The sequence below is a fragment of the Trichoplax adhaerens genome, genomic scaffold, assembly GCF_000150275.1.
Source record: "Trichoplax adhaerens TRIADscaffold_18 genomic scaffold, whole genome shotgun sequence".
Lineage (NCBI taxonomy): Eukaryota > Metazoa > Placozoa > Uniplacotomia > Trichoplacea > Trichoplacidae > Trichoplax > Trichoplax adhaerens.
Window position 1 is genome coordinate 259,183 of NW_002060960.1, and position 16,778 is coordinate 275,960.

The following is a 16,778-nucleotide window of genomic DNA, read 5'->3' on the forward strand; positions in this document are numbered from 1 at the left end:
AGAATTGATGAAAGAAATACATATTAAAAAATAAAGGCTATCTCAAAAATGGGAGCTATATAGATGTCAAAAGCTAATTAGGCTATAAAAAGGAAACTAGCAAGTCTATATCTTATTGAAGTCATTTTGAATTACTTAGTAGAATTGATGAAAGGACGAAAACAAAAAAAGCTTCCTTCTATCTAGTCTAGGAGCTTTTGGAGTTTCAACATGCTATTGGATAGTTAAAATGAGCTAATATGAGCTATATCCTCGTTGAAAGTAGAAATAGAATAGTTGTATGGAATGAGGCAAAATTAGTAGATTCAATGTTTTGTAGAATTACTTGATTCCATTCTTAAGCTACGGAAATGATTGCTGTCTAGAGGAAAAAGGAACTTGCTAGTCTACTACGATATCGATTGCCTTGCCTGGGTAGGTCAACTAACTTGCTATGTTAATCACTATGTGATATCATGGAAACGAATGAGTGTTCTGGATTGATCTTGTCTTTTCCTACTGTCAGCTTTTCTACTCCCTATCTTAATTCTTAAATTTCATTTTTAAAGGCTTTGTCAACTTGGCCAGTGTTCGAGTATCTTCCTTATCCGATTTAGTTTCTTCCTTTTCCGATTTGATTTCTATCTCATCAGTAGATCAGAGACCACGGACCAAATTGGCATATCTTTTTTCCAAATATTTGATGGCTATTTTCAGGTTGGATAAAGCCATCGCTTCTTGTAAGAGCTGTAATTCGAATGTTTCATTGATATTTTCCTGAAGCAATCTATCTTGCACGTTGTTAATCGTTGCTGCCAATACTATGGCGATCAATAACACTGTGATCAAGATGATTTTGATATTCATGGCTGGGTCTAATTAATCCATGGAGAATAGCCGAGAATTTACAAACTATTTGCATTCTTTCGTTTTTATCAAAAATAATTGGCTAGGTTAAGTGCAAGATTCTATTACTGTTGTAGTAATAATTAGCCCAAAGCTATTAATAACCCTAAGTATCATCATCTAAGATTTTTTTCTTAAGCATAATCTGCTATTCTATAACATAGAGTGCTTTATTTTTATATTAATTGTCCACTTATAAAATACATCATCACTGCAGTTTGCTAAAATTACTACTAGGATAGATTCAATAGATCGGATTTAGGATCAAGATTTGAGAAATACTGTAGTATGATCAATAAAGTTTATAATAAAAAAGTTCGTAGTCTTACAGTTTAGATATTGCACATCGGAGATAGAGTCAACCATTTTGTTAACTAATTCATTAGGGCTAGATATGTTGAACAGTTGTAAGAATCAAGGTGGATAGATGGAGTAATATCGAGATTTTAAAAAGTCAATCATTAAAGCAAAAAGTACACAGAAACTGCGCTATTACGGGAATATACCTTTATTCCGGCTCATCAACACTATATCGAATCTACTAGCTACAACAAAGCTAGGTAATTCTAACAACTATCAAAATAAGAAAATGATTATGCTAGAATACTTATGCTACAGCATAACGTTGAGTAATATTACTACCAAATTAGAATAGAAAAAAATTCCGAAATGGATTAAACAATCATTACTGGTGGTAATGAAAATTCCGTGAGAAATGTGAATTATTCATGAAGTAAAGGTGGAATTTATGAATGCCTGCTTTATGATTAGCTATGATTAGTAAATAGGTTGTTATATTGAAATAGTGCTAGGTAAAATTGTTACCTTAGCGTTAGATAAGTTAGTATGAGAAATTCAATGATTGACATTGGAAGTTAACACTAAGCCGAATTTACACAAACAGCATGAAGATGGATACCCTCTGTGTCAGGGGAAATGGATCTGAAAATCATGTCAACAGCATAGGTATGCAAAATAACATTAGGTGATTTGATTAAGTGAGAGAGAGAAATATTTACTTAGTTCATATAGTAATTACTGAAGCCAAGAAAGTGATGGATGCACATCAAGCACTTCATATTGCACTGCACTTCCACAATGTCTAGCGAGATCGTAGACGTTCCTTCTTGAATATTTGATTGAATAAAACAGTGATCTATCAGCTGCTTGATTGCTTCTACTTTATTTAGATCTACGTGCAACTCATTGAATGCATATAATCAACATTACTCTTAGCCAAATCTACTCATTGAAATCAATTTAGGAGTAGCGAAAGATAGTCTAATAGTAGTGGTTATTACAAGTCTATGAATGCCATGGATAGCTTAGAAACCCTAAATCATTGTCGATAATTACTTTATTAAGCACAGCCAACGCTAGACAGTATATATTGCTTTATTTTACATTACCTTCATACTTTTAAAATATTAAACCACTACTATGAACTAGTGTCTAGGGATTACGGATAGGATTAGGAAGAATAGCCTAATGCGATCATTAATAAAGTGAATCAAATGAAACTGGTAGCAATCAATGTCATGAATAAGTTTCGAAAGCCTAAATCATCGCTAACAATTACTTTATTAAGTTCAGCCAGCATTTTACGGTATAATATATATTGCTTTATTTTACATTACTAGCATACTTTTTAATCTTAAGCTACTGTAATTCACTAAAATTACTACTATGAAATAGTTTCTAGGGATTACGGTTAGGATCAGGAGCAATAGCATAATACGATGAGTAAAGTTAAGAAAAAGAAGCTGAAAGCAAGCAATATCATACGTGGGTTTGGAAACCCTAACTGAGCCATTATCTAAAAATACTTTATAAATCACAAAAGTCTATGCTACAGTATATAGGTGTTAATATACTTTAAAAATACATAACCACGGCAATTAGTTGAAATCAATACCATAAAATATGAGCTAGGGATTAGGATTAGGAGGAATACCGTAAGTACGATCAGTAAAGTTTATCCAAAAAAGAACCCGGTTGTCAATAAATGGTATGAATAGGTTTAAAATCCGAAGTACAAATATACGCAAGTACAGTAGGTAAGCTATATCTACTTCTGTTTGAATTCTGCTTTTATGACTTACCAGGCAATTTTTTATTCATGACATGTTTCCGCGTCAAATATCGTCAAATTAGCTATAAAAAAGATCAGCTTTGATATTAAATTATCACCCTGAATACTTATTATATGATTAACTACTTCAAATTTTATTTACTTCTGGACACTTTATATCGTTAAAACATTGATAAATATGTTAGTTATCATCCTGTACGCTTTCTACAAGATTAAATATTCCAACTTTGATTTATTTACAAACAATTGGAGCAAATAGTAGATTTAGGCTACTACACTTCCTCTTTAATAGCCAATACAGCATGAAGGAAAGCTACAAGTAGGATTTTATTCTTCTTACATCATCATGTTGTGATTTGGAATCGATTTTTAAAGCACTGTTAGGTACTCCACCGAACTTATAAAAATTATTTTCGGTATAGTTATTGTCGATAAAACAGTCAAAAATATAAACATCTGTTTAGCTGAAATGTTATTGATCGATAAGAGTTATAAAGCATACGTGCAATACAAAGTTCTATTTATGTGTAAGATTTGTTCGCTAGATTCGAAGTTAAAAATCATGACAAATCTGCTAACTTAACTACCGTATTACTTTTACGAGTGGATCAATCTCCATCATTAGAGTAAAAGATTTAGTCGTATGAGTTCTTGGTATATCCATAGCATCGACTGATGAATATGCTAATATATTATATTACAACATATGATATATCTGCAAATGAAATCAGCTCCTTTCTAAATATCGTTGATAAGGAGAATTGAAACTATCCCGAGCCAAAAGGTCTAGTAGAAAATAATTTTCATTGGCGATACTGTATGGTATATGTAGTGCGATAAAATTTAAAGGTTACCATGTGTTGATAAAGTGGCAGAATCGGTAGGGTGGATTTGTAATTCTGCTTCGTAAACTAATTGGCTAATTTTAAAGCGTATAATACTACGAGTTCTTTGTGGAAAATGGCCAGTGACGGTGGCGATCGATTCGAAAAATTTTAACATTTCTGTTTCTCCTTCGTAGAAGTTAATTTCTTCTGCTTTTGTATCGTTCACTTCTACAGTATCTGTTTGCACGCCTCGATCATTTGTTTTAACTGCTATTTTTCTCTTTCTAGTACCACATAATGATGGAATTACTTTCTGAGGTGCTATCTCCATGGTTGGCTCTTCTTTATCGCTCTGATCAGATACTAGTACATCCCATAATGTAGCACTTTCCTCAGTTTGGCCGTCATCCGAATTGGAAATTCTACTACTGAAATTATAAATACATTCCTTTCTTTAAATTTAAATTTTAATAATATTAATTACTTGGCCACATTCACTTACTCTCAACTATGAATCTGCTTAATTAATTCACAGAATTTGAGTATTACCCTCTTGGTTTTATATGTGATGAAATAAATTGCATTTCCTCGCCATATTTATAAGACATGGATATGGGGTTACTTTGATCGGCGCTTGGTTCAGAATTTTTAGGCGAAGTGAGTTTGGCATTTTTACGAAAAGAATCGCGTAGATTTTTCCAATTCTTTCTTGCTAATTCTCCTGTTAGAAACTAGGGCTTAGATTAAAATGTTTCTTAGAAACTGCATTTACAATCATTAAAATTGCTTACCATGGATACTTAATGCTTCCCCGATAAAGCCCCATATTTTATCCTTTTTTTTAACATCAGAAAAACCCTCATGATTGGTATCATATAGAATAGGATGTCTTTCAACTAAATGGATTAGCCTTTTCTTTTCCTCGTTTGTTAACTTTTGCATTATTTAATTCCAATGCAGCTTGCAAACGCACCTTCCGATAAAAATGGTATAGATATGAGAGCATATCAAAAGATTCCGATATAATTTAACCGTATTTAAATTTTACAACTAAGCAACTACATACGCTGTGAAACGATTTGTATTACTGTCAAATAGATAAAACCCAGTAGGAATAAATTGTGTAATTAATCTAATCCCTGTAAGGTTAACTATGAACACCACCCCTTTGGCCATTTTACCATAACTGCAATCTATTTTGGTTTAGCTTATTATTATATTTATAAGTATTGACAATTTACTGTAGAAGGGAAATAGATCGACGCTTGTAGATATAATTAAATTCTATTGAAAGTTATGACTAGTCCGATTACCAAAGATATTTATATTGCCTTCTAGTCAGTAAAAACGCCATAAAACAAATTGCTTGAACTAATAAATATAATTGCTTGAAATTACTAATGAATATCCACGTTAGCCAACTTACCGTCGCTGGAATTCTATTAGGATTTCAGTTGAGGACTTTACCAGAGTCAGCGGTTAAGAAATAATAGAGAAATGTTAGAATTGCTTATGATACTTTCTATAATTTAATACAACTTCTAGTTTACCCTGCCAATCTACCGTACAATTTCATCCCGGAATACAGATAGCCGACACAGAGATAATTAAGCTTGTGGGCAAATGTCTATAGCTGAAAGGTCATTACTGATAAAATGGAAAATTGAAAGTTTTTAACTAATGTCAATCTCTTTCAAATGCACCAAACGAAAATTGTTTATTACTATTAATCTTATTTTAATTATGGAAATGTTTAAAATTAAAATAATTGCGTATGTAAAGGTACAGATATTAAAACTAGTCCCAAGTACTAGTACTAGAACCCTTCTGATTTTGAATATTGACATTAAGCATTAATTAGATAAAGAAACGCCGCTAAAATGCCATCCACATTTTTGGATCAAAGCTGTCGCGGTAGTGAATTAACGGTAAATTATATTTGTATAGTGAGTTAAAATTTTAAATCAATGTAAAAGTAATCATCTAGGGCCTAAGGATAACTGTACTTACAATTTATAACTCCCATGTGATTCTCAATGTCAATAAATGACAAAGATGAAAGCATGGCTAATGTGTTAGAATAGCAAAACATCACATTTAATGACATTATTTCGTCTTGATGAGGTGGTTGCTATACAATAATTTCATCCAGCAACAGTAATCATTCTAACTTCCAAATGTCTAAATTATCAATATATTACGATCAGTATCAAGTTAATTTTATTTCCGGAAAAAGATAACATTGAGATGGCAACTAGCCTAAAATGCAAAATCATCAATAATAATCAGCTCAAATCGGGTTAATATTTATCTAGTACTCGATAATGAATAATTGGCAAGCTGAAATTTAAAGGGCAACATTGGAGACATCTAATAATCTGAAAAGCTATCTTAATATTGAATAACTACCAAAATAACAGCCGGTCCTCTTATACGAGTTTTATTGATTATCTGTACTATAATTTATTTAACCGACTAGATACCATTAGCGTAATTACTTATGTGCCTGAAATACAGCTATCGTAGAAATCATATCAGATTATATGATTTCAGCCAGATAATAATTAATCATGGCTTTGCCGTAAATTAGCCGGCACATCGAAACATGTTTTGACGTTAATTTTCATGCCAACCAACGCAATCATGATTATTTCACCGGTATGATAATTTATAATTATCTGATAATTGTCATTAACCAGCTGCATATAAAGACAGTACTCACACGAAATGCTATAATCATAAACATGAGCTGAAAGAGTATTTATTTTAAAGGGATTTAAATTTGTCTTAATTTAAGCGACAAGATGGAAAGATGGTGATAGTCGATTAGGATCTCGCTTATGGAGTCGAATATTATCTTGTCATTTAGAACTGCAATCGTAAATAATAGCCAATCGATCATTTTACCGGCAAGGGATTTAAATGCTTGCAAGATTTATAGAATGCTAAAATCATGACTACAGAGCCAACTTAAATACAATTGCACCACCTACAATGAATTTTAATTATTGCTTTTCTACAATTTCAGTCAGAAATAGTGGAAAAATGGCAATTAGTCTAACAGGCTTAAAATCATTTTTGTCAAGTTCAATAACGCCATTTTTATCGATTGATCATGGATAATTATCCCTAAAATTATTATCTGACAGCAAGATGCGAAGATTGTTCCAGGTTTAAAGTACTAAAATCATGGACCTTGATTTCATCTACTGTTATCATTAGAATGTACATTTTACTAATATGGATCAATAGTAATGTCAAGAAATTAAGTAGGAAAAAGCTTATTTGCAAATAAAAGTTGGAGATAAAGTAGCGCTTAGAAAAATAATTAATACGAGAAATAAATTTCCATGTTATTTCCTGTTTGTCAATTGAAAAATTAGCGTATGTTGGTAGCGGTTAGTTCCTAGAATTATTTTCAATCAGCACAACATAAAGATTGTTACAGGTCTAAAGTGCTACAATGATAAGCCTCCATTTCTTCCATCATTGTCACTAGAATAGGTATTGTACTTACACCTGTCGAAGGTTTGGTTCTAGTTATGTCAAGAAATTGAGTTGAATCAAGCTTATTTGCTAATCAAAATTAAGAATAAAGTAGTGCTTAATAATTCATGTATAGAAGCAGAAATAAATTTTCGTGTTATGGTTGCTATTGACTGAAGAATTTGGCGCATACTGTATGTCGGAAGTGGTTTGTAATGCCATATCCAAGGTAAATACACAAAGAGCGATGCTATTTCCTTAAAACTATTTATAATCGTAAAAATCGTCTGTTGATTTCAGTAGCTGGAAATTTCTTGAATACTTTGATATCCAATGGAGCAATCATCGATTCTATTTAGATCAAACTACGAGTGGTAAGGAATGATAAAAGGTTTTACGCTGGCATAATACATCCAGTGTCAATCAATTCATTTTCATTTGGTTATATAGAAGATTTTCGTCGTTTTCACGTGAAATTTGTAATTTTTTCCAATACAAAAGCTTATGAAATGGCTGTCTACCACTACCATTTCCCAAAGTAGACATATCGCAATGCTATTTTTATATCAAATACTTCAGTAAAAGTATAAATGAAATTTATTGCTATCTATACAATCATTCCTATATATACAGGTAACTTAGAGATTATTTAGAAGATAAAACTGTGAACTGCTATCGTTAAGGATGATGACAAACCTATTAGAAAAAAATTTTACTTTTTGCTAAAATAAACTTGATCATGACATTAATATTTTACTACAGATATTATGTTAAACATGATTCTATCTACATATTTAGAAAAATCTGTTCATATGCTAGTAGGGTATAATTGTGTGTAAAAACTTCTATAAGAGTTCACTAACTATAAATTCTACATTCTTGAGCGTGTATAAAACCTTACGGAAGGAGTATTTTTTGTTCCCGTTAACCACTGCAGTAATATTTAAAGATATTTGTCACAAATCAGCTATGTGACAAAGATAACTTAAAACAAATCTCTAAATTACTGTAGTCTCCGGGATTGAGAATCTCTTTGCTTCTACCTTAATCAACTATAGGATTCTCCTTTATTCCACTATCTGCCGAGCTTAAATAATACTACTTTATAGTCAATTAACATTAGTTTCCTTATGAGAACTCTTACTACAGTACAGCATAATTTACTGTAACAAAATAATAACTGCCGTAGGTCTTACTGTAAGTCATTATCAGCTATCTACAAAAATATATATGTTAACCATTAATTAGTCATTTATTCATTACGGTGGTTCATACCGTGACGATATTATTAATTGAAACTTAAAATTATTGCAGACTTCTTGTCTTTCTTAAGCTCATTCCTGCATTTATTATCGCAATGTAAATAAATAAAGTTGAGATCTATATTTAAATTCATAATTCTTCACTCAATATAAGTTTATAGTACGACAGAGTTTAAAGGTAGACTTCAATTAAAGTGAACGGTAATGGTGATGCTATATTGATTAGAGTCTTATTTGCATGAAGGATACCATGTTAGCAATATAATGATGCGGTAACACTTTTGAATATGCTTGGTGTCATCCTTGAGTTTTAATGATGAGAGACGAATAACATCGCCAGCCCTTTTAAATAAATTTATTTATACACTACTTTTACAGCATAGATATGTCTGGATAGTAGATCGAATAGAGAATACAGTCTGGATATGCCAAGATAGTAAATTGAATGCTGAATTGAGAGGAATGAGTAATAGGCTCACTGGTGATGCTTTCTTTACATGCGATTTTTTATTTCAATAATTACATAATGATAGAATCAGCAATACCGTTTCTCAGTGAGTCAGTAAATCAAGTTAATAAAGTACTACACAAACCAATTTCAAGACAGTATAGGGTAAGCTAGAGCGGCAATGGATTGGCTCAGTAGCACTTAATATTTCTTTCTATCTCTACCGTAGATTACCGATTAGGCACCGCAGTATTTACAAATAGACATCATCCGTTTCTGAAATTTATGTTTCCACACAAGACATTTGAAAATGGAGGATGATGCAATAGAAAAAATAGAAATTTAAATATTCATCACATCTGAACTTTACATTCCCCACGTGGCATTTAAAAATGGACGATGATGTAATGGGGAAAGATAGAAACTGAAGTATTCATCACATAGTTCTGAGAATTGTTCCACAAGTAAATACAAAGAAGTTCCATCCCTTCATCATTTCATTCGTTCTAGATAAAACTTAGAGGGTAAATGGGAGGGTAATGCTGGAAAGGTAAACAATAACAAATTTATATGAATTTCATTAATCAAGCATTTAAAAATAAGATACCCCTATTGTCAATCAAGCTTGAGAGCCTATAAATTAGATTACAAACAGCGATTGACGTATCATTTACTGCCCACCTGTTATAAAAATCAACCCTATCTCCACTAAAAGCAAAGACACTCGTAAGTATTCATGTTCTATTTTCTTACTCATACCAGCAGCTAGCAGTTTATTTCAATCTGTATGTAGTTCTTCAATTAAGGATGAGTATTGCGTCATGATTATCGATTTTTACGATCCAATTTTCCCTTAGATTGACTATTTACGCAGACGATTTAATTTTTAAATGACTCTAAACTCAATTTCAGCAATAAATAGTGCAAGCTAACAGTTCTAATGACAGTTTCATAGTTTATACTATAGTTTTATTCTCTTTAATTCAGTATGAACTATAACCTTGATATATATTACCGGGACATATTCTTCAAAATAGGCATCCTACACCATATTACACTATAAAAAAAATGAAGTTATCACTTTGCAATGGCGTCAATTAATTCATATTTTATGATAGACTGCTGTAAAGCTTCCCTGAATTGGCTAGATTTGATATGAGATATTAAAACAGGATCGATGTAGTCTTCTGATAATGATTTCGTATTACTATAGTAACTCTCCATTTTGAAAAAATGTTTAGGAAATAATCATGCCTTATGATACGAATAACGAATTTGCTAACCTCACACGTAAGTTGAATGATGATGAAATCGATTGCCCTGACAAAATTGGATACTTTAAATTGCGTGCTGGCGATAAAGGATATCTGACCGTTTTACCAGAATATAAAAGTAGTAAAATATTGAAGACCATGTTTGTTGGAGATCGTCGTATAGGCAAAAGTAAGTGAACATTGTGCAATCGATCGCCTTAGTATTACTTTAATATTCAAACATTATATAGTCTCTGATAACGTCGTCACGGTTCTTTAAAGAGAGTGAATTAAATGCTATTTTGATCAAAACTAATTTTAAATGGCTGGCGATTAGCGCTAAGCTTTACATCATAGTATAATCGAACCTATACCAATCAGCAAAGTCGTTGTTAATAGAACTTGCCGATAAGCTTGAATTGGATATAGCATAACTGCTATAAGCTAGTCTTATCGCTATCTAAAATTTGAGCTTTATGTTCATATTTTAGAAAACATACACGTACATTAAGCTAGAATCCTTTCGATAATCAGTTTAAAATGAAAACGTCATGTAGTTCTTATTCATTTGTAGCAAGATGCTATACTTTAATTTTGTTCAATTACAGTAATATAGGCTAGTCGACGATTTACATGGGAAAACACATAGGAAATTTTATTTAAAGACTAGGCTAGACTTAATATTAATGTGGATTAGAACTGAAGCTATGCAAACTAGTGTTTTGATATTCAGATTTTTCAAGCTAATATGAATAGCATGTCATTTATTAAAAGTAATTTCCTTGATTACGATTTTACAAGCTCTATTGATCCAAGTTAATAATTCATTTAACTGTAACTATTTATTTTTCTTGACTTTAGATGAATTTATAATTCAGTCTACAGATCTTTCTGAAGCTAAAAAGAAAGACAAAAATATGTGTAATGACTGTGAAAATAAATCTGCAGTAGATTGCTTAGCTTGGAAATGTCATAAGAAAACGTATTTTCTTGCTGGTAAAAAGGCACCTGCACCGAAAGGAAAATGCTTTCAAATAAAAGATCGAAATTATGTCAATTTGGTATTTGTGGTAAGTTTTTATAATACTGTATCGTAGATACTATAGCAAATATAATACCAGTAGGTGCTTTTCACAGTAAGCACTTTACAAAAAAGTTTTCACAATTTGTTTTCGCTGTCTAAATATACCTTACGTTCATGTCTTTCCTTTAGGACAAAGATGTATATGATAAAACTACGGAAAAAGAGGAATACTTTGCATTGTATAAGATAGACTTGAATTCGAATATCTATATATTTCGTCATGAACCATTCTACCTGAAAGAGGGAGTCAAAAACAAGTTCCTTTATACCATGCAATGCAAGCAAAAGATTTCAAAATCGAATAGCGATGACGACGATTGTAGTCTTACACGCGTACATACTTATCACACTATTGAAGATGCCGATTGTGGATCTAACCAGTATTTTCCCAGTGATACTCATTTTGAAAGGATTTGTGTAAGTGATGAAAAGCAAAGCAAGGATTGTAGTTGTCTAGCTTCAAAAAATGATAAAACAACGGATATACTTGATTCTCAGACAAATGGCTCACTAGAAGAAGAAAGCAATACATTTAAAGAGGGCCTGTATGATTGAGTGCTTTAATCTTCTGAACTCCGTTGGAAAATTTGCTCAACAGCTATGATACTCCGATTCTTTCTCCAAGAAATACTTCATCGTACGGTGTTATGGTATGAAATACTTGTCCATTATTACACTAACACAAACTTACGTTCTAAGCGACTGGTGATCAAAAGATTAACTAAAACCGACTAGTGTACAGAACTCACTAACTCTTGTTATGTAGTCGTAGTAATGATACCGCATAATACTAAAATCGTATTAATAAATTATATATATAATTACAACAACGATCAAATTTCAACATCTATAGAAGTTAATTTGATGTAAATGGCTATGTTAGTGGCTATAATTAACAGAAGATCAATTGAATTGTAAGGATATATTGACGACCGATTGCATCGTTGCAAAAGGAAATATTCTCATAGTTGAGTATCTTCCGGCATTCAAATCGTATTTTTATATTTTAATGGAATAAGTTGTTCTTATTTACGTCGTGTTAGTTGGATCTCAATTCATGCTAATAAGGTACCGTAATTGACATAGAAGGATACTTAGATCTTTAACGAGCTTACGCTAAACCATACAGCCCTTCGTAGAAACTGAACCTGCTTTCAAAAATACAATTCCAGAATAGCAAAGCGTATATTGATTTCTTTATTACCAAGAACTGACCTACCAATTAGATTATCAATAAATAGTATTAAATTACTTTGATTGCATACTTGCTCATTATTGAGTAGAGTAAAATGGCATAAGGCGGTGCAATTCTAGTTCTGTTAGCTTATACTGAACATATTATTATTGTAAAATGAATATTCCTATATGGAAGGATAAGTAGAATAGAGTTATGCGACTGTAATATTGTTGAACAACTTCAATAAAACTTGCTTTATTAACTATGTGTGTTTATCAATCTATGTTAATTGCAACGATTCGAAGGATTAGGATTTATGATCGAGGGTTCAATAGATTGCTAAAGTTGGGTTTCATAGTCATTTACAGATGAACATCAACACTTTGAATAAGAAGGTACATTCTTTATTACCAAGTAGAAATGGATTCGTATTAAGAGGATTTCCGTAGAACAAATTCAAGCTATCATTCATGACATAAGATCGTGGGAAGTACTTTGCAGATTAGTATTGAAGTGATAGATTGATTTTTCCTGTTCTTTCTTACTAGTTCCCCTATTAGAAACCGAGGTTTAGATTAGAATGTTCCATGTAAACTACTCTCATAACCGTTAAATTGTTTACCATGAATACTTAATGTTTCCTCGAAAAAATCCCATATTTTATCCTTTTTTTAACATCAGAAAAACCCTCATGATTGGTATCGTAGAGAATAGGATGTATTTTCACTAAATAGATTAATCTTTTCGTTTCCTTGTTCGTTATCTTTTGCAGTATTTAATTCCAATATAGCTTGCAAACCCACCTACCAATATAGACGGTTTAGATATCGGAAGATATCGATAGATTCCGGTGTAATTCAACAGCATTTAAATTTTACAGCTAGGCAACTACGTAGGTTATGAATCAATTTATATTACATCTAATAGATAAAAATCCAGAAAGAATGAACTGTATAATTAATCTAATCTCTGTAAGGTCAATTTCGAACACCCACATTGGCCATTTTACCATAACTGCAATCCAACTCAGTTTAGCTTCTTATCGTATTTATAAGTATTGACAATTTAGAAGGAAAAGAGATCAACGCATACAGGTATACTTTATTGCTATTAAAACTTCATAACTAGTCCAATTGCCAAAGATATTTATATTACGATCTGGATAGTAAAAATGCCATAAAATAAATTAATTGAAATAGTAAATAAAAATTCTTAAAATTGGTAATGAACATCCATTTTAGCCAACTTTCCGTGGCTAAAATTCTGTCGGGATTTCAGTCTAGCGCTTTCTACTAAACAGCGGTTAGGAAACAGTAGAAAAATATTAAAATTATTAATAATAATTTCTTTAATTTAATACAACTTCTACTTCGCCCTGCCAATTTACCATAAAATTTCAACTCGGAATACAGATAGCCAAGACAGAGACAATTAGGCTTATGGGCGAATATCTATCGCTGGAAGGCCATAACTGATAAAATCCAAGATTGAGAGCTCTTAACTGATGTCAATATTTTTTAGTTGCATCATGTAAAAATTGTCTTTGTTACTATTGATTTTATTTTTTAAGGAAATATTGATCATTAAAATAATTTACGCATGTAAAGTTATCGCATTAAAACTAGATTCCTTTTGATTTTGAATATCGACTTTATGCATCGATTAACTAAAGAAACAACGCTAAACCGACATTTATATTTATGAATCAAAGCTGTTCCGGTGGTAGATTAACGGCAAATTATATTTTATGATTGGTAGAAATTTCAAATCAATGTATAAAGAACTGTTTAGGGCCTAAGTATAACTGCATTTACAATTTTCAAAGTCAATAGATGACAAAGATGAAAGTATGACTAATGTGTTAGAATAGCAAAACATCACATTCGATGATATTATTCGTCTTGGTGGTGTTATTAAATAATACGATAATTTCAGCCAGTAATAGTGACTATTCCAACTTCCGAATATTTATATTGTCGATGAATCCTGATCAGCATCAACTTAATTTCATTGTAAGGGCCGCATCATGCCTGAAATGTGGAATCATAAATATTACGTAGCTCAAATCGGAATAGGAATAATATGCTAATCAAACTTAGCAAGATAGAAAGATGGTAATAGTTGAATTAGAATCTTGCATATTGAGTCGATTAACATCGCATCATTTAGAAGTGCTATCGTGAATGAAAGCCAAATACTGGCAAGATGTATAGAATGCTAGAATCAGAACGACAGTGCCAACCTAGATATTATTGTATCGTCTATAATGAATATTAATTATTGTTTTCCTGTAATCTTAGTCAGGAATGGATGAAAGATGGCAATCAGTCTAATAGGCTAAAATCATTAATTATTGAGTTAAGTAGCATCATTTTATCATTTGATTATGGATAATTGTCTAAAATTATTTTAACTAGCAAGATATGAAGATTGTTCCAGGCTTAAAGTGCTAAAATGATAAGCCTTGATTTTATCGACTGTTGCCACTAGAATAGTTATTGTACTAACATGGATGAATAGTAATGCAAAGAAAATTAGTTGAAAAAAGCTTAAATGTTTTAAAAATTAACAACTAAGTAACGCTGAATTATTAGTACGAGAAATAAATAAGCGGTTTGTAATGTCTTGTCTCAATTAGGAAATACACGAAGGGCTATGACATTTCCTTAAGCTATTTATAATAGCAAAAACCATATCTTAATTTCAGTAGATGTAAATTTCTGAGTAGTATGATATCCAATAAAGCAACTAATGATTCTATTTTGATCAAGCTACGAGTACTAAGAAATGATAAAGATCGTGCAGAAGCAACTCTAATCTTGATCAATCTATCACTAACTATTATCTTATTAATTTTATCGTTCAATTAATAATAAATTAAAATACAGTTTATGGTGCGATCCATTGCATAATAATGACTGTAATTCTCTACATGATGCCAAAGCCTTAATTTCTAGTAAACATCCAAAAATTTGTGAGATGGAATTCAATGTACAAATAGTAAGAGGGTATAAAAAGCAATTTTACGAAAGTAATGGCGTGCAGGCATCATAATGTAGATTTTTCCAGCTAGCAATTACGAGAATAGAGAAAATAGATGTATTATGATAGCCCTATAAAGATACTATTTATTTATATTTACTTAGACTTGGATCTAGGAGCAACCCTGGCCATTTATATTCATAAATTAACTGTGGCAATATTTATTATTGCCAAGATGTAAAAATTGCATGCTAAACATTCTAAAAATGTTTATGTTCATCAATCTCAATTAATCATAGCGTTTAATATTCTGCTTATAAGGTTTTACACCGAATAATGCATTATGCATCAAATCAATCTCAAATAATTCATTTGTTTCTATAAAGGATTTTCATCGTTCTCATATAAAATCCTGCTTTTAATTTGCCTAATTCGATAGCTTATTGAACACCTACTTACCAATAAAGTTACCAAAAATTAGACATAAGCGCCATTAAAATCGTTCGATTTGAAGATTAACTTTTTTGATCAACTCAAAACCTCTAGTAATAAGTATTTATTATGCATGTTATACCTACGTAATATTTAATATTCTGCAGATAGAAATTTAAAGTAAACACTGAAGGTTTCGCGTCCTTCATTTGTTCATTACTGAATTCAGACGCTCATGAAATGTGATTTAATTAATACCAACTATGAATAAATAAAGTTGCGATCTATATTTAGATTAACTTACTGTAAGCCTATGTTCACTCCAATTGTAAATTATGATAGAGTTTAAATATAGATTCAAAGAGAATGTTGGTGTAGATGCCTTTTTATTGTAGCGTTATTCATATACCAATTAACCAATTAATGTGTTCGTCATATACTCTTATTAACGCGGTAATACTTTTAAATCATACCCTATGTGTGATCTTTAAGATGCAATGATTAGAGACAAATAACATTATCAATCCTTTTAAAACAGTATTTTTACAGTATGGATATGCCAAGATTTTAGATTGAATTGAAAATGGAGAGGAGCGAGTAATTTGTTCGCTTGTTATGCTTTCTTTACTCGCGATCCTTTACTTCCAATAACTCGAGACTAATAGAATCAGCAACACTGTTTCTCAGCTAGTCGGCGAATCAAGTTAATTTCAAGTACTTTACCGAACAATCTTAATAGAGGGTAAGCTATAATATCTCTACGGGAGATCACTAACCAGGCATTGCCATATTTTTAAATAGTACATATAACCACACTTCGTTTAATGAAAGCTGGCGATGATGTAATGGA

At 31.4% G+C, this 16,778-nt stretch overlaps 2 protein-coding genes across 2 annotated transcripts; one reads left to right on the top strand and one right to left on the bottom strand.

Moving 5' to 3' along the window:
- Positions 1-3,820: 3,820 nt before the first annotated feature.
- TRIADDRAFT_60838 (uncharacterized protein) lies at positions 3,821-4,746 on the bottom strand (the record flags this gene model as incomplete). Its single annotated transcript, XM_002116836.1, has 3 exons — positions 3,821-4,256; positions 4,354-4,525; positions 4,596-4,746. 3 exons carry the CDS (start codon positions 4,744-4,746, stop codon positions 3,821-3,823), a joined length of 759 nt encoding a protein of 252 aa, XP_002116872.1.
- A 5,504-nt stretch (positions 4,747-10,250) lies between these two features.
- TRIADDRAFT_60839 (uncharacterized protein) lies at positions 10,251-11,892 on the top strand (the record flags this gene model as incomplete). Its single annotated transcript, XM_002116778.1, has 3 exons — positions 10,251-10,443; positions 11,115-11,323; positions 11,467-11,892. The coding sequence occupies 3 exons, from the start codon at positions 10,251-10,253 to the stop codon at positions 11,890-11,892; spliced, it is 828 nt and encodes a 275-aa protein (XP_002116814.1).
- Between the last annotated feature and the right edge of the window lie 4,886 nt (positions 11,893-16,778).